Raw genomic sequence first — 19,115 nt, 5'->3', positions numbered from 1 at the left:
CAGGGAGAGAGTTTAGTAAAGGAAAAAGCCCCGGTCTGGAAGTTAGAAGACCGCCAACACCTAGTTTTGTAACCTCGGACTCATAACTTCTGCAGGTTTTGGAGCATAAAAGCACAGGAACTGAAATAAAAAATAACGACAATAATTTTGTTGTGGGTGCCCGCTCTGCACTTCACAACATCCTAAGAGCTTTGGATACATTATCCTATTTACACCTCACAACCCAAGGAGGTGTTGTGGGAGCTTGATACATACTTTTTAAAAGACTACTGAATAAGTTAGGCGTCAGTATATGATACCAGTTTTCCCATGCGGTGAATGATTAAGCTGTTACAGAGGCCGAATATCTCGTTTAAGAGTGACTTGGTCTAGTCAATATTCCAGGATTATTTAAAAGGAAAGAATGCTTTGAGCGCTCAATGGCGTTGGACTGTATTGGAGAGAGGGCTGGGAGTTGGGTGCGAGACGCTGGAAAATTTAAAATCGTTTCCTCAGGCCTACAGTTTTCCGATCGCCTGCACCACGTTCTACCTACACATCACAGTCTCAAGAGAAGGATTTTCAGCCTTTCATTCAGCACCAATCCTTTAGACCGCGATCTCTCCCGCGCAGGCTCCCAAATACGTCCACCCCCAATCTCCGCCCCTTCTCCCGTTACGCACAACCTGTGGGCTTCAAACTACATCTCCCATAAAGCCGCGGGAAGGCCCCCCTCCCGCCCCCGGATCTCCACAGGAAGTCGGGAAGGCTGCATCCGGCTCCAGGAAAAGCGAGGGGGATATCCCAGTCTTTCGACTGCATCCTGATTGCCTCTACTGTGGTCACCTTTGGGTTAGTAGAAGGAGTGGGGAGTTAGTCGTTTCACTGTCTCCTCTGGGTGCGGTGACCAGTTCCCTGGGCTCTTTGGTTCGCGCGCTGTCCTGCGTGGCCCTGCTGAGTTGTGTGGCGCAGACTCGTAGTGGTTTGATGGGCGCAGGCGCGGGAGCCACGGACGCATTTGCAGGGGCTCCCGGGACAGGGCGGAGGAGCAGGCCGTCCTGAGGTTGGTAGAGTTTCCTGCCCAAGCTGAGATGGGGAAAAGGAAGCACTACTTAGGGTGTGATTTTACCTCGAAAGAAGGAATCTCACAGTAGTGGCAAGAAAGTAAAATATCTCAAGGCATTTTACCATTTTCAGAGACCGTGCAAGGGTGGCACTTAATTGGTCTTGAGTTCCCAGGGAGTGGATGAAATTCGTTAATTGATGGTCAGTGACTTCAGTGACAGAGCGATATTTAAGATCCTGTCCTGTCCCATTCGGTCTGTGTGAGCATGCGGAAGTCATGGGCCCCGGGTTACATGTCAGTAAAAGTGGATGTTGGTGTGTTAAAAATTTATATCCCTTTAAATCTAATATTCTTTTAAATGATTTCTCGGAATAGTCCTTGAGCTTCTTGGAAAACAAGGGCAGCACTTTATTCTGCCTTCTAATCCTTACCTTCTATAACCTGTCAATGAGAATTGAAAAAGTAAATCAAACAGTAGAATTGGGTGTTAGACTTTATGTGCTTCTCTGGAATGAATAATGGTACTATCTCTAGATGGCTTTTCTGCTGAGAAAGCTAGAGGGAAAAGTCTACACTTTCCACTTCCTATCTCCACAGAATAGCATATGCATAAGCATTGCCCTGGAGGTAGTGAATGACGCTGTATTTTTGAAGGACAATTTTTCAGTCACCTGGCGCGGCCTGTGAGAGTGTGAGGGAGTGACGGTGACCCCAGAACATGAGACAGTGAAATATTATTCAAACTAAACCTAGCTGAAAAAACTATAATATGGGTTTTTGGAAAATAAACTTAAGAGAAAGACAATTTGGAAGGGAGATCAGTACAGGAGCTGTACAGCAGTGCTTCAAAATAAAGTCCTGAAAAGGTATAGCTTTTGTTATGCATAGTATTTTTAACGTATTTAGAAATTTCAATATGAAAGAAATAGCGAAGTAAATTCTAGAATAAATCAAAAATTATTCTCTCATGTAGATATTACTTCTGGTAATTTAATTTCTAAACAGATTTCCACTGTTAGGTTTCATCCAAGTGTTTCCATGACTGTGAGCAGTTTTAACCTATTTATAAGTAGCAGAAAGACACAAATAGGAAAGCTGAACAGCTCCAAAATAAGACAATCTTTACTCCTTGTTTTCCCTAAGTTTTGATCATACTATTCCTGCTATGCAATTCCTCAGCCAGATCGCCCTTTCAGAACCCAGGAGACAGCAGCTATCAAAAACTATGGGCTATAACCTGTCTTTTTAGCGTAAAAATCTTATTGCTTAGAATGATAGAAATGTTGTTAGAATCCCAAATCTTTTCTTAATAGCATTCCATAGAAGGAAGAATTACACCTTAAAAAAATACTTTGAGTAGTTCACAGACAGTTGAATCATGAACCATTTTCACCATCCCCCGCCGCCGAAAAAGACAAAAAAGCTCAGTTTGTGCTCTGTCATCTGCAGTCCATGATTAGGCAATCTTTAAGAGGTATGGGACAATTATTTCGAGGTTTTTTACCCCACTGAAACAAAAAGGTGACAAAGCAGATAAAGTGAATGAGTTTTAAAAGCTGCTCTGATTCAAAGACAACAAAGTGACCAAAAGAACTGTCCAATAATAGAACCAAAAATATATGGTCATCTGATTTGTGACAATATTTGTCTCGGTGTAGTAGGACAAAGATGGTAATTTCAAGAATAATGCGGAGTAATATGGATTATGCATTGGGTAAAAAAGTATCTTGACCCCTACCTCATGCCATGAACAAAAATAGATCCTAGATGGATTACAGAATTAATTGTGCAAGGTCAAACAATAAACTGTTTTCCTGTGAAACTTAGAAAGTCTCTGGCCTTTACTTCCATCTGTTTTAATGCTCTCCCCCTCATGTCCCCACCCCATCGTGAAGTCCCCTCTGGTCTACCCTAAATACCTCCTCCTTATGTAATATGTTACCTGGTTCCCCCTCCCAAGGATATGGCCCCCTCTTCTGTACTGTCGGAGCTCTTTATTCATTATTTTGTGTAACTCCGTGGGCATATAAATTGCATTGTATTTTATAATTCTAAACTGATAACATTTTGAAATTGAAATGTATGCTGTTTAAGGATTGCCTTTTGAATAGCATATTGCCTTAGAAACCATTGCTATTATTCTAACAATATCATTGATAAAAAAGCAGTTGCAAATAAGCTTTTTCCCCCTATTTTCCTTCTTTAAGGAAGAAATGTCGTCTGTAAAAAGAACTCCGAAGCAAGAAATAGTTACTCAGTTTCACTGTTCAGCTGCTGAAGGAGATATTGCCAAGTTAACAGGAATACTCAGTCATTCTCCATCTCTTCTCAATGAAACTTCTGAAAATGGCTGGACTGCTTTAATGTATGCGGCAAGGAATGGGCACCCAGAGATTGTCCAATTTCTGCTTGAGAAAGGGTAAACATTTTAGGCTGTACCACCTGAAAGGGTTTGTGGTTTAATTTCTTTGTTACATATTTACTTTAAAATTTTGCTTGTTTCCATATTTATATTGTTGAACTACTAAATCACTCATTGGCTAATTTATGTAAAAATGTAGCACAATTTTTCTAACTTAAAACTTTGTAACCTTTTTCATTGAGAAATTATTTATTTATAGCAAAGCAAATTTATGAGGAGTCTAATTATAAATTTTTCTCCCAAACAGAAAATGCAGATCTCACTATGACTACCAAGGACTTCTTGTAGAATTTTGGTATCTGTTTATAGTGCATAAAGCTTAATACTGTTTTATTTTGTGAGTAATTATCCAGAAAGTGTTAAGCATCCACTGTCTCTTTTTGTCATTTATGATTGTTCTTTTAACCTTCCCAATAGTAAACTATGTAACAAAAGAAAAAAAATCTATGTAATCATTAAAAAGAAGGACTTTAATGTGCATCTGGAAATATTTTATTGAAATAAATACAGGAGAAAGTGTTTACTTCCTATTTTACTTCGTCTCCCCAATTTTTTCTTCCATCTATAGGTGTGACAGATCAATTGTCAATAAATCAAGGCAGACTGCACTGGATATTGCTGTATTTTGGGGTTATAAGCATATAGCTAATTTACTAGCTACTGCTAAAGGTGGGAAGAAGCCTTGGTTCCTAACGAATGAAGTGGAAGAATGTGAAAATTATTTTAGCAAAACACTACTGGACCGGAAAAGTGAAAAGAGAAATAATTCTGACTGGCTACTAGCTAAAGAAAGCCATCCAGCCACAGTTTTTATTCTTTTCTCAAATTTAAATCCCTTGGTTACTCTAGGTGGCAATAAAGAAAGTTTCCAACAACCAGAAGTTAGGCTTTGTCAGCTGAACTACACAGATATAAAGGATTATTTGGCCCAGCCTGAGAAGATCACCTTGATTTTTCTTGGAGTAGAACTTGAAATAAAAGACAAGCTATTTAATTATGCTGGTGAAGTCCCAAGAGAGGAGGAAGATGGATTGGTTGCCTGGTTTGCTCTAGGTATAGATCCTATTGCTGCTGAAGAATTCAAGCAAAGACATGAAAATTGTTACTTTCTTCATCCTCCTATGCCAGCCCTTCTGCAATTGAAAGAAAAAGAAGCTGGTAAGAAATGAATGCTGCTTTTCATTGGTAAAATCTGCTTTTTAGAATTGAGTTGGAGTTGTATGTATTTGCACTTTCCAGGTGCACCCTTTTTCCATTAAGCAGTGAAATTAGACTGTCTTCATCAGAAACCTCCTAAAGTTCTCACCCAGGGGACTACTCTCCTGGGCAGTTAGTAGTTCTAATCAGCCCAGACTGATTTCCTGAGAATTAACCCTGGTGCATGATGATCTCATTTGATTCTTCATTGAATAATTCTTGAGTTCCTGCTACACACAGAACGTGATGGCAAAGACCTTGACTGTTTTGATTTGTTTTGTATTCTGTTGATGGGGCTTTTTATGGCATGGTAAGAAATTGGGGTTTGATTCGAAAGCCATTTAAATGTAACCTAACCTGTGTTTAAAATATTTTTTTTAAAAAAAACACTGCACACTGGCTGCATCATAGAACATAAATTGTACACATGTAAGTAAGTAGGTGTGAAAGTTGGGAGTCTTGTTAAGAGGGAATTGAGTATTACAATTGCCCAAGTAAGAGATTGCAATGGCTTGAGTTAGAATGGAGGCAGTGGAGATGGAGACAAAGGGAGAATTTGAGATATTCTCAAGGTAGAATGGATAGGGCTTGATCTGTAAGTTGAGACCCTTATAAGTAAGAGATGGTGGTAATATGGCATGAATTAAGGTACTGATAGTAGAAATGGAGGAAAGAGGGTATATGCAAGATAAATTTTGGAGAGAAAATCAATGGTCTTTGCTATGAATTGGATATGGGATATATAATAATGAAGGAAAAGATTAAGAATGACTGCTAGGCTAGAGACTTTAATAATTTGGTATACAGTGATACCATTTCTCAATAATATAGGATGATGGGTAGAGCAAGGAAAGCAGGACAGACTTGGATTAAAAAAATCAAGAGTTTACTTTTGGGCATACTAAGTTTTAGAAATGGACATTACAATCAGATGTCTGAACTGGAAATACCCATATGGCAGTCATCAACACAAAGATACTTAAATCCCAAAAAACTACTGAGATTACTTGGAGAGTTGAGAGGAAGCAAGAAAAACTCAGAATAAGACCTGAATCCCCCTAAATTTAAAGGTAAGCTGCAAGCAGGAGAGCCATCAAAGGAGTTGGAAACAGTGTGGACATGAGGTAGGAAGAGACCAAGAGGCCTCAGGGAAACCAAGACAGCAGAGTATTTCCAGGAGGGAGTGGTCAAATGTATTGAATGCTGTTATGAACTTGAGTAAGATGAAGGCAAAGTCTGTTTTTTGTTTTGTTTTGTTTTTTAAAGAATCTTTGTCTTTGGTAATATGAAGCTGTTGATGAACTTGACAAGAGAAACGTCAGTGGAGTGAAAGGAACAGAAACCAGATGATGGTAGATTGATGAGTTACTGGGAAGTTAGGAATAGGTCACTTGTCAGTGACCACCTTCCCTTAAGGTGATAGAGGTCCTTCCAGAGACTGCTTAAATATCTCCTCCTCAAAGTCTGGTGTGATATGTTTTATTCTCCACACCTGTGGAGAAATCATCAAACTTTTTTAAGAAAATTTATTTTCTTTAGACATGTATATATCATTTTTAAGATCAAAAAGATCTGATAAATGAGCTAGTTGCTTGCTTTTTTCCCATGTAGGAAAACTGAGGCCTTTTAACTCACTTGCTCTATAAGTTTACACAGTTACTTAACTTTTCTGTGACTCAGTTTACTCTTACAGAAAATGATAATAATAGTACCTATCTTCTTTAGGGTTGCTCTAAACATTAAATAATCTATATAAAATTCCTTGCATGATGCTTGGCACATTGTAAGTACTCAGTAAATGTTAGCTTTTCTTATTGTGATGATTCTGAAATTATGTAAATACCCTAGTGTAAGTTACATATTATAAGGTTATGTAGCAGGCAAAAATGTAATGTTGTCTATTCATTGCAACTGTTTTATTTATTTTTCCCAGTTTAAATGATGTTAGAATTTTTATTATTATTTTGTTCATTTCAAAAATCTGTAGAACAAATAATGTATTTTGGGGAGGGTAACTTTGTCAAGCATTTAAAATACAGCATTTCTAGTCTTATTGCCTCAACTGTAATATTTCTGTCTAGGTCATATTAATTTTTTTTGAACTACCAAAGTAAAACCTATAGCTAAAGTGTATATATTTTAAGATTTATCCCATTAGGCATTTTTTGGTAAACAAAGTTAACCATGAATGTAGTACAGTGTGTTTTATACTGTGTACATGCAGTCTCCAGTTGAAAACAGGTTGTGTTCCACATGGCATGGACCATCAATGGCATAGTCACCAAGAGAGTGGTGATAGCCTCCTACAGTTTCCTAGTAATATTTCCTTTAGAGTACAAATCTCACTTAAGAACTGACTTTGTGGTATATTTTTATTAAAATCACTATTGTAAAATCACTGTTTGTAAACTTACTGTACACTAGAATCATGAATACCCCAAATTTTAAAATCACCTACAGTAAAAGCCTGATCTAATATAGGATGTAAGATAGATGTTAGTACGTCTGTCTTATATGAAAGTTATATTTTATTCAAACTAAAAAATCTAATTTTTGTAATCCAGAAAATTAAATCTTTTACTTTAAAAGAAAAATACACATTATAAAAATAGAAATACTAAAACCCCTGATCACACAGCTATTCTTATTGTAGCTTGAGAACATTTTACTTATATATTGATTTTAATTTCTTACAGAATTAAAATTTTTGTGCTTTGCTTTTTTTTTTTGAAGGTGTTGTAGCTCAAGCAAGATCTGTTCTTGCCTGGCACAGTCGATACAAGTTTTGCCCAACCTGTGGAAATGCAACTAAAATTGAAGAAGGTGGCTATAAGAGAGTCTGTTTAAAAGAAGACTGTCCTAGTCTCAATGGCGTTCATAATACCTCATACCCAAGAGTCGGTAAGCCCTTTATTTTATATCTCAGCCACCTGGATCTTGGTGAATAAGGATATTGTGGAAAGAGAAAATTTGTGAGGAGCTTAAGAGTTTTCCTTTTTATGGAAAACATGTCTAACCATTAAGAATGTAAGTGTTAAAGTGTTACATACCTTCATGATTTTTAAGTAAAAAGCATGGTACACCAATAGCCATTTCTTAACTTTGGGTTACTCACTATGAATTTGATATGTTATAATACATGATTTCAAAAGCCAACCAATTTGGCTTTACTTAGCGGAGGAAAAGCCCCAACAATTTATTGCCTGTTTGAGGCATTACCAAAGCAGTACAGCCTGGCCCTAGCTTTTCATTACTGTTGATGTCTGCCTGTATTCTCTCTTCTAATTTCTGCCTTGAGTCTGCTGTAGGTTTGGAAATCTGATAACCCAGACCTTTAAAACTGTGTGAAAAAAGGATAGGCTCAGCAACACCTGAGGAGGCCTCTGGGGAGAAAAATACATGGCTTAGTGACATCTGTTTTTGTTGCTCAAGAGCCTTTTACATTTAATTCCTAGTTCTTAGTCATGATATAGTGAGAAGAATTTGCTGAATTAGTAACTTCTAGAGAGATGAATTGTTATTGAAATTTTATTTAATGACTTAAATCTAATAATAGAAACACATTAGCTTTTAAAAACATTTTGTTAAGGGTTAGGATGGGAGAGGGAAATTAACTATTTACTGTGGTAAAATTTGAATTTTCCTTATTTCCATATATTATGTACTCAAATTTTTTTCTCATTAAAAAGTAATAATATACCTAACATCCATAAGTACAGAATAAATGTTACTGTTAAGATTGGGGGAAGATGGACAAAAATGGTCTTCCTCTAGCTTACTGACACTATTCTGTACAATTTCCCTGAGATATTCTATTATCAGCTACATTAGGGCAGAAAGAAGCAATCTCTTACAACCAGACAAAAGTTCTATCCCTATAGGAGATATACGTTTATATTTTCCTATCAGACAGTGTTTGTACAATGAATCTAAATTTGTTTTTCCTGCCATTCATGTATCTGATTTTTTTTTTCAACAGATCCAGTAGTAATCATGCAAGTTATTCATCCAGATGGGACCAAATGTCTTTTAGGCAGGCAGAAAAGATTTCCCCCAGGCATGTTTACTTGCCTTGCTGGATTTATTGAGCCTGGTAAGCCATTTCTTAATAATTTATATTTAACTTATAATTTCAAAATACAAAGTTTAGGTAACATTTGAGAAATAATCTCTGATAAATTATCGGGTTATAAAACTGGGTTATTTTAAGGTATTTTAAACACGATACAATTTTAATAATATAGTTTAAACGTGTAATTCTCATGTTTTATATGAGAATTATATAAATTACTTTTCCTGGTAATTTGGTCTGCTTTGTTAAAAATTCAGTATTTGCTCTTTGATATGTTGCTCTTGACCCAGGTATCTAGGTTCCACCTCATTTCCTTCTGTACTAGACTCAACTGTCACCTTTTCGAAGAGGCCTTACTTGATTGCCCCGGATACATTAGTTAGCCCCCATACCCTGCATTCACAATCCCTATCATCCTGCCTGATTTTTCCCTATGGCACTCATCATCACCTAATACAGTATGTATGTATGTATGTACTTACTAATTTATTATCTGCTGTTTCAAGAATATAAGTTTCATAAGCACAGGGACTTTATTTTATCCACTGCTGTATCTGAAACCCTCATAGCACATGCCTATATAGCACATGTAGTAGAAAGTCAGTAAATGTTTGTGGAGTGAATGAATATATCTAATTAATAAATGTTTTATCTCAGTTTCAATTTCCAATGTTTGCATTGCTAGATAATAATAGTAAACATATAGTATCAGGCTGTGTTTTGGAGGAGGATCATATCATACATATAAAACAGTGTCAGGCTGTGCTTTATATATATTTTTTGTATGATCTTCATACAACCTTATAAAATACACTATTACAGTGATTTTGCAGATAGGGGCACTAAGGCATAGAGACTAAATAATTTGCTCAAGATCAAACAGCTAATAAGTGATAGGGAAGGGATTTAAGCCTGGGCATGTTGGCTTCTGAGTTCTTGCTCCAAATCACTATGCTGTCTTTAGTAGTTCTAGGTCATTGTCTTAACTGCTGGGTAGTAATCCATTCATGAATATTCCACTATTTATCCATTCTGCTGATTGGACATTTAGTTTATTTTAAAGTTCTTATTACAAACAGCACTGCAATTAATATTTTTATACTTCTCCTTGTGCACATTTGCAAGAGTTATCTAGGTTATATACATAGAGTGGCACCACCAGCTCATGTGATATGAGCATCTTAACCTTTTCTGTATGTTGCCAAGTTGTCTCTGAAGTGTTTCTGCCAATTTACACTTCCTCCAGCAGAACATGAAATGTTCCATTATTCCACATCTTCACCAAGTTAGGATTTTCAGACTTTTAAATTTGTCATTCTGAGGGGTGAATGAAATCGTATCTCGTTTTCATTTTCATTTTCTTGCCGATGGAACATCTTTTTTTAAATGTGTATTAGGCATTCAGTTTTCTTTTCTCTGAATTTTAGATGTTTATCTTTTACCTAGTTTTGTTTTCATTGTTTATACTTTTTTTCATTTTAAGAATTCTTAAATATGTAGCATATGCTAAGCTTTTGTTAGTTATGGTTTTGCAAATACCTTACGCTAGTCTATAATTATATTTTTACTATGTGTGTTCTTTTGATTATTATAAGTTGTTAATTTTCGTGTAGGAAATTTATCAATCTATTTGAAATAGAAAGCTATATTTAAAATATATTTTGCTAAATACAGCAATATTTAGCAAAATGTTTCAAACTTCCAGATTTTACTTAGAAATGATTTACTTAGAAACAATTTCCCCATTCTACTTCTTAATTCCAACAAATTAGAAATATAAAGTACATTTATAGGCATCACTTATCATAGCAGAGTCAGCAGTTATCTAGAGGAAAACAATTCCTTAGAAAAAGTATTAAGTTTCATCTTACGTAGTTTGTAATCTTTTAATGACCTGAAAAGAGTTACCTGCAATAATTGTTTGACAACATAATAAAAAAAAGAGTTTTAGAATTTTAGCGTGAAAGAGCTATTTGTAAAAATCATGTAATTTATAACTATTTCGTGGACAATATATACACGAGATAAGATATAAAGTGTTTGCATAGTGTTTAACCAATATTAAGTATTGGATATTTTTAGATGGTATCATTTTTAGAATGTAACTGACGAATTTCTACCTTAAAAAAACGAAAAGTTTATTGTTGGCATTTTGGTATTCTATATGTGGTCATGTACTTTAAAAAAATTATGTTTTCTTCAATTACAGTCTAGTTTTAGGTTTCTGCTTTCTGATTATTTGAATTGGGTTTCTGTCCAAAGTGATTTCCAGATGTTTGAACCATTCAGGACACAAAGTGTCCAGGGCATGTTCATCAGCAACTTGTTCTTTTGCTCCATTTCATTAGGAGAAACAATAGAAGATGCTGTTAGGAGAGAAGTAGAAGAGGAAAGTGGAGTCAAAGTTGGCCATGTTCAGTATGTTGCTTGTCAACCATGGCCAATGCCTTCCTCCTTAATGATTGGTTGCTTAGCTCTGGCAGTGTCTACAGAAATTAAAGTTGACAAGAATGAAATAGAGGATGCCCGCTGGTTCACTAGAGAACAGGTAAAGTTCAATTTAATTTCCTTCTTCTATTGATTGTTCCCTGACTATATTGGTTTGGGCACAGAGCAAGGATGCATATTTTCAGCAAGTTGAATGATGCCTTTGGCCCTCTCATTATGCATGGATTACATGGTAATTAGTAATTCCATACAGAAGGAGTATGTTTCACTAATGTGATCTATATTAACTTATTCTGTGAGATTTTTCTAGTAGAGATGATTCTGTACCATTTTGAATTTCAGATTCCATTCCTTCACATCAATAATACCTATCAGTGGGTTTAGATAAACATTAATTCATAGATGAGAAACAGGAATATTCTTAGACATTTTATAGTTTAGCTTATAACATTAAAACAAGTAGCTCTCAAAAAACATCAGTAAGTGCTTAAAATTTTCAGAAAGTTTTTATTCATTTTAAAATGTGCTTAAGGACAAGAATGACATAACTGTATAATAAACATACACTTAAAATAACTTTTTAAAACACCATTCCTAAATAATATATTGAAAGATAAATTAATCATCTGACCTGAAATTCTTTCTGACTTTGCCTGCATAAAATTAATTTTATTCTATGCGTAATCCTAAAAGATGGAAATTAGATTATTGCTTATGAATTTTATAAAAAAGAATCTGTTTCAAAAGTTGGCTTTGCTTAGAAATTAAGTATGGAATGTACATTTTGCTTTTTCATGATGTCATTTTCATAAGGGAATGTATCTTTCTGGAACATTTTAAAAATTGAATCACTTACTCAGTGAAGCAATTAAAAATGCTGTCCTAAATTTTGCATGTTGAGGCTGGGCGTGGTGGCTTATACCTGTAAACCCAGAACTTTGGAAGGCCAAGGCAGGAGGCTTGATTGAGCCCAGGAGTTTGAGACTAGCCTGGGCAACATAGGGAGACCCTGTCTCTACAGATAATTTTTAAAAAGTTAGCCGGGTGCACCTATGGTACCAGCTACTTGGAAGGCTGAGGCAGGAGGATCGCCTGAGCCCAGGAAGTCAAAGCTGCAGTGAGCCATGATCTCATCACTGCAACTCCAGTCTGGGTGGCAGAGTGCAAGACCTTGTTTCCAAAAAAAAAAAAAAAAAAAAAAAAAAACTTTGCGTGTAAATATGGATGTTGTCACTTTCTACTGTTGTTATTCACTGTAAAACTCATCACATTTTAACTGAATTATGTAATCATGGGAATAGTATTTAAATATGACAGCTTTGAAATCCTAATGCATTCTATTATGGTGTGTTTTAGGTCCTGGATGTTCTGACCAAAGGGAAGCAGCAGGCATTCTTTGTGCCACCAAGCCGAGCTATTGCACATCAATTAATCAAACACTGGATTAGAATAAATCCCAATCTCTAAATCTAAGAACTAAGCTTAGAGAATTATTTAATAATTTCTAATAATGCTCATTCCTCAAGTGATATTAAAGAGTATTCAGTACTCTTGAGAGTGTCACAACACAAAATATCATGTTGGGTTTTCGAAATATTTTCAAAATGTTCTTCTGTCTTAATCACAAATTCATATTTTTACACATTTTTACAATATTGCCTCAGATTATGTTAAATCTGGGTCAGCCTTCTCTGAACTTTTTCTTTCTTGGTTGTCCTTCACAGTTTTATCTCACAAAACCATTTTTCTAATAAGAGGCATCATGTTGGAAAGATGTTCTAGAAATGTGCATAAATTTCAGTGCCTCTTGTAAGCATTAAACTGATGACGAAGTTCCTGATTTGAGAAATGAAACAAAGTAATTTTAATGAATTTTTAGCTTGTATTAGCTGGAGTTAGCTTGCATTGATTTTTTAGTCCTTTTGTTACCTTTAAGTTGTCAGTATCTGGTTTTTGCTCATCTCCCCATTGTAGTCCCACTTGCTCTTTCCTGGGGGTAGCATTGTTCTAGCAGTGGAGGTGTTATAGTGTTGCCACTCGTCTAATTTGACCAGTGTTAAGAATTTTCTAATTTAATAATTAACTCTAATAGTGATCTCAATACCACACCCTCATGGAAGGAGAAAAGCATACTATTATACCTGGGACCTCTCTTTTAGAACTAAAATTAATTAACACATCTACTTATATGTTACATATACCTAAAGCTGTTATTAAGACAAATCAAGATTCTCTGTTTGCACTGAAATTAAACTTGAAAGGAATTCTCCTCAAAGGTCGGATATTAAATAAGTCCCAGGCAGATTTACATATTTAATTTAAAACATTGGCTTTATTTCATTTTGTGATGAGTGATGTATCTGTGTTAGCAAAAAATTGTGTAATCATTACCAATACTGTTTATTATGCTCAAGTATATCTTGGCTTTGACCTTATTTCAACACATTCTAAGAAGCCTTGACAAAATAAGTATATTTTAGAGCCGAATCAGTAAGATTCTAGAGAAAGCAAAACATAGTAGTTCACAGTTTTGCAACATAGAAAGTCACATTTTGAAAGGCTATTTTGAAATTGATTTAATAGCTATTATAGTTTATGAATATCAAAATTTGTATAATTTGGATCTTTGCTAATGTATGCTAGAGCTAGAAGAGACCTTAAGGATAATATATGAAATTAGCTTTCCTTATTTTATACATAAGGAAAAAGAAATTGTGAAAGGTGAATTTACCTAATTAGTGAAAGTTACATAACTAATTAATTACAACGGTCTGTACTATATAATGCAGAGGACGATTCTCCCTGTAAAAGGAACTAGAAGCTATTACTAAAAATATATATAGACAAAATTAAAAGAAGGAATGATTACGAATTTAATTTACCAAATATTGTTAATTAAAATTTTAGATACTTAACATTTATTTAACTTAAAGATAACTGTCAGATAAAACTTTATTTTACTAATGAGCAGTGATTTTCTTAGGAATTGATGAAGGCTTATTGGTATCAAGAATTTAAACCAAATTAAAACTGACACGGGACATTTAGATACATAATAAAATTCGAGCTACATAAGTATATGGAAAATAATGTACCTTGATTATTATGAAATAGAGCGTCTTGAAATTCAGTTTTACTCCAAATGTTCTTTTAATACTTACAGATTCTAAGAATACATTGTAAAATTCCAGGTTTTCATAATGTTAAAATAGGAAAGTAGAATATAAAGTATCAACAAGTGTAGTTACACATTTTGTTTTGGATATTTAATCCTTACTTGGGGAAAAATCAGCATCTAAGTAAATTATTATTTTAATAACAACTCTTAAATTGCCAACCTCTGAGAGGTGAAAAGCTATGTAAATAGAAGGAATGGCCAATTCAAAAGAATAGTAGACGTGGTAGTGCCATGAATGTATTCTACTGGAAATGAATGTAATAATACATTAAATTTTTAAAATCTATTTTGTTTTGTGTGTGTGTGTGTTTAACATGTTTTCACAAGTGTCTTGAAAAATGAGAAAAGCCCGACTTCAGTCGTTAACCTGTTTCGAATTGATATGTACAAGAAATGCAAAAGCCTTTTTAAAAGTGTCTGTGTTTGGGAGACTTAAAACTTTGAATTGAATGTTAAAATATAGTTTGGGGTCAAATACAAACAGACTTACGTATATACATACATATATAAAGTCAATAATTTTTGCTCTTCAGGTTTAAAGCGATATATCTAGTATTATTTTTATTACTTGTCTAATACTGCTAACTGTTGGGTTTTGATATTTTCACATGTTGATGGAACATGAACAGTTAGAAGCCCACATATTTAGTTGGAAAAATGAGAAATTCTTTTAAAGACCCAGTTAGGGATTTGGCTGAAGACAGAAAATAATAGAATAACAAAGGGAGAGACCGAGATGGAAGGAGGAAGAATAAGTTTGTTAATAAGCCAAATAAATTAAATCCCACATAACAACAATAGATAGCTGGTCCTGGAACTGTGTTTCTAATGTGGATACAACAAAATATTAGGTGAAGATGTTCTATAAAACAAATCCATTAATTATTTAGAGCAAAATTTTCACAGTGCAAATTTTATTAGGGCTGAGACCCAGTTATTAGGTTCTGAGAGAGGGAGGGAGGGGGAGGGAGAGAGGGAGGCAGGGAGGCAGGGAGAGGGAGAGAGAGAGAGAGAGAGAGAGAGAGAGAGAGAGAGATATGGGTGGTGGGTATTGAGTGAAATTTGTGTATTTGTTGAGGTTAAAAGGGGCTGTTTTCTCTATTAGAAAAAAAGATATGTAGGACAAAATAAATCCAATGTGCAAAATTAAGAGTTTCTGTCTTCAAATATATAAGATCTAGGTCCTGAGGCAAAGCAAGAGTAGTTGCCAAGATGCTGGAAAATGCAGGGAAGTTTGATATTCTGTGCAGATCAGGGAGGGTGCTTGATAAAGTGGGGGCAGATGCTTGAGAGCTTTAAGCCCACAAGGAGCAGATGAGAGGCAGGCTGTATTTTGGGGCAGGGGTAATAATGTTGCCAAGTACCTGCATCTTCAAAATGAGTCATTGATTAGAGGAATTACTTGTGAACATAAACTAAATACTAAAAAATATTTTTTTTCCTACACTGTACCCTACCATCCTTCCGGGACAATCAGGATAGAATTCAAAAGAATTTCTGAAAAGAGGGAGTGAATTTTATTATATATGATAGATTTTCAAATAATTCCATTTATTTGCCCAAAACTAGAAATGGTCAAAAGGAAGGTCATTTAAATAATAAGGATGGCATAGGGAAAACAGGTAATCAGCAGCCTGAATTCTTGTTTGAGAAAAAAAATGAATTTTCAACTATAGGATGAATATTTGGGCATGTTAATTGGGCTAAGAGGCAAATTACTCATTCTATTTTTACTGAAGGATATCCATATATATAGTTGTATTCATTGGTGGAAGTGACACTTTTAACTTTATTTCTTCAAGACTACTACTTTTTTTTTTTTCTTGGTAAGCAGTCAAAGCCATAGTACCAGACAACAAATACTCCTCCTTTTTGCAACTCCTGGTATAGTGATAACTCTCCAGAATAGTGGGTCAGATGTGAAATTTTAAACATTTTAAGTTGGGGCGGGGGGGAAACTTTCTCCTAATGGAAACATTTTTCTTTCTAACTAGAAGTCTGATAAGAGACAGACAAACTCAGCATAAAGAATGAAAAAATGCCCTGGCTTTCCATTCCTGGCTCATGGGAACTATACCAGACAAACTCTTTGCCTCACCTGCGGAGGATTAAGAACATTCTTCTAACCACTTGTGAGGAGGTTTTACTTTTAGTAATGTGGAAGTTCCACCCAGCAGTAGAAATTGAAAATGGTACTCTTGCTTATTTTAGAACAGAGTAAGTGGACAAGTGATCTAGTCTGAAGTTTATTTTTGTTTACTTTTTATCCTGCCCATTTCACTCTAGCCTGAAATTGTCTGTTGGAGCAGTGTGATGTTCTAAACATCTCAGTAGAGTACTTTATAAATATTTATTACTACTCTCAGGTAGCAGTGAGCTGAAGTCATCTCTATCAATGGGGGTGAAAATGATTTAGAATGCAATTTATCCAACAGCTTTACTGCTAAGAGTTATTTTGCTTTTTCGTTAGGTTTACTTGTGTTTATGGAACAAATTTGAATAGTACCAAGCAGTTTGGAGAATTTGGAACTTGAACTCCAAAGAAAAGATGCTCAAGGATGTGTGCAAATTCAAACCTAAGGTGCTTTGTTGGTCCCAACCATCATCCCCCCTCTATATGATACTGAGGGCTTCCATGGGAGTGTATCCGCAGGTGGGAAGCCACTTGGAACTCTGTGTGTTCTGGGGTAACAGGAGAAAATATGCATATATCTGTGTGGACCTCAACGTTTTCATGGCTGTAGAAATGTCTAATAATTGTTTCCAAAAAATACCATGTTTTTCTACAAATTACTAGGCTTGCCATACCAATCTTTTTTTTTAGTTCCCAGCCACTTCTTACATCCTCATGAAAAATAAACACATTTTTCATTATAATGGTAAATTTATCATATAAAGAGTTTTGTTTTATACAGTGAAAATAGTATATACATTCTCCTTGTTCATTATATCTAACATCAGTACTAATGTAATTTTTGCAAATTTAGACTTCTGGACATTATAAAAGTTATTTTTTTACCTGTTTACAATATATTTCTAAGAATTAGAGATCTCTATTTACAAGCTTTTAAGGAAGCATAACTGTTTAGCTTATTCTCATAATACTAGTAATTTTTACACATGACTTTGTATATAGAAGGTTGAATATTAGTAGTAGTATCCCCATTTTACAGTTGGCTAAGATGGGGTAACTTCTCAAAGTCATGGTGTTAATAGGAGAGCCAAAGCTTAAGCCCAAATACTTTACTCCAGATCCTTTCCTTTCTTACCAGAGCTATCTTAAAGACGTTTCCTAATAACTCTGCATTGACAAAAGCACTTCCAGTCTCAGTTTCCTTCTTTAGTCTCCTAAATTTTGCTTATTTTTCAGGTTGAATCTTCTCTTGTTAGTCTACACATTTCTGCAGGACATTCTTTGGATCCCACATTTCTCTCTCCAACTGTCCAACACACCTGCTTGGATGTCCCAGAGCCTCCCAAATACTGCATGTCTAAAATTATCTTTCCCCAAGCATCTTCCTGATTCTATATTCCTGTATTATTATGATATTGCCTAACATGGAAGTTTGGGCACTGTTTTGTCTGCTTTATCCCTTACCCACTCTACTCCTCAGCCAAACAATCTCTTAAATCCTGTCTTTTTAATTTCTTAATACTTATTGAATCTCGATATATCCCTCTCTTTCCCTCTCCATCTTCTGTCTCTCCCTCTGCCACCATCCTACTTAAGATCATTCATCTGGTTTCTGCATCAGCCTCCTACACTGGTATCCCTACTTTCCAATTTCACTCCCAATCAATTCTTCACACTGCAGCCAAGGAGATCTTGCTAAGGAACAATCTCATCTAGTCTTTGCCTTACTTAAAACCCTTCAAAATAATGCCCCTCACTGTCCTTGGACAAAGGAAAAGTCTAATTTCCTTAGCATGGCAATTTACCTCTTCCGTTTCAACTTTCATCATTTTCCTTTCCTTCAACCTCTTATTATACCATGACTTATGTTCTTGCAGAGCCATAGACAAGCCTTCTAAATTTTTGTTATGCATTAACATTCATTAAGGACCACCTGAGTAATTATGGCTAATTCCATATGTTACTAGTATAAATAGAAATAATTTTTCATTTATTTAATATTCTAAACTGTACTTCTAAACTATATTTTCATTTACATATCTCATGGGATTAAAAAACTTTTATATATCAGGAACTATACTTACCCCAGTTTTACAAATGGAGCGCACTGAATCTAAGAGAAGTCAAGTCAGTTTCCCAAGGTAAATATGGGATATGGAAACCGACTGAAACTTAAGTCTTCTGAATCAAAGTCTATTACCTACCATACTACATGCCATACTGCTTCTGCCCCAATCTACTACACAAAGGTAAATGAATTACCTAATATTTAGCCCAACCCATGTGAAAAGCTGAACTAGATCATCTAAGTTTTTGTTTCTGTTTGGCTTGCCTCTATTTCATCTGCACCATGTGAACGTCATAGGTGTGTTTAATAAATACCACTATCAAAATTTTGAAGCCACAAAAGCACACAATGCATCATTGTTTACTAAAAGTATATTTGAATATAAACAGACTGTTAGGAATGGTTAGGACAGATAATAGACTCGTTAAAAGAGGGGTGATCATGCCTGATGCTGCATAAGATTAAATATGCTAATCAGATTTTGGATTTAGAGAACCCAGATAAATCCAAAGTAGAGCAAGAAAAGGTACTCAAATCTTCAGCTTCTTGCT

General features: G+C 35.1%; 1 protein-coding gene across 5 annotated transcripts; it reads left to right on the top strand.

The window, feature by feature from the left end:
* Positions 1–719: 719 nt before the first annotated feature.
* Positions 720–14,648, top strand: NUDT12 (nudix hydrolase 12). 5 transcript variants are annotated; one of them, XM_054488984.2, is made up of 7 exons: positions 720–831; positions 3,253–3,464; positions 4,036–4,625; positions 7,398–7,565; positions 8,644–8,757; positions 11,085–11,284; positions 12,541–14,648. In XM_054488984.2, exons 2-7 carry the CDS (start codon positions 3,259–3,261, stop codon positions 12,649–12,651), a joined length of 1,389 nt encoding a protein of 462 aa, XP_054344959.1. In that variant the 5' UTR covers positions 720–831; positions 3,253–3,258; the 3' UTR covers positions 12,652–14,648. The 5 variants fall into 5 exon arrangements, with proteins under 5 accessions (XP_054344959.1, XP_054344961.1, XP_054344960.1 ...); XM_054488986.2 differs by having other exon boundaries at positions 729–831; positions 3,257–3,464; XM_054488985.2 differs by having other exon boundaries at positions 729–1,042.
* The last annotated feature ends 4,467 nt before the right edge of the window (positions 14,649–19,115 follow it).

Source organism: Pongo pygmaeus, chromosome 4 (genome assembly GCF_028885625.2).
Source record: "Pongo pygmaeus isolate AG05252 chromosome 4, NHGRI_mPonPyg2-v2.0_pri, whole genome shotgun sequence".
NCBI classification, from domain to species: Eukaryota; Metazoa; Chordata; class Mammalia; order Primates; family Hominidae; genus Pongo; species Pongo pygmaeus.
The sequence above is the reverse complement of the archived record's forward strand: the minus strand, read 5'-3'. Positions and strand labels throughout refer to the sequence as shown.

Excerpts from the sequence above, each read along its gene's own strand:
- NUDT12 (XM_054488984.2), top strand. The coding sequence starts at position 3,259 with ATGTCGTCTGTAAAAAGAACTCCGAAGCAAGAAATAGTTACTCAGTTT. Across the intron at positions 8,758-11,084 it reads TGCTGGATTTATTGAGCCTG|GAGAAACAATAGAAGATGCT; the intron begins GTAAGCCATTTC and ends CCATTTCATTAG. Across the intron at positions 11,285-12,540 it reads GCTGGTTCACTAGAGAACAG|GTCCTGGATGTTCTGACCAA; the intron begins GTAAAGTTCAAT and ends GGTGTGTTTTAG.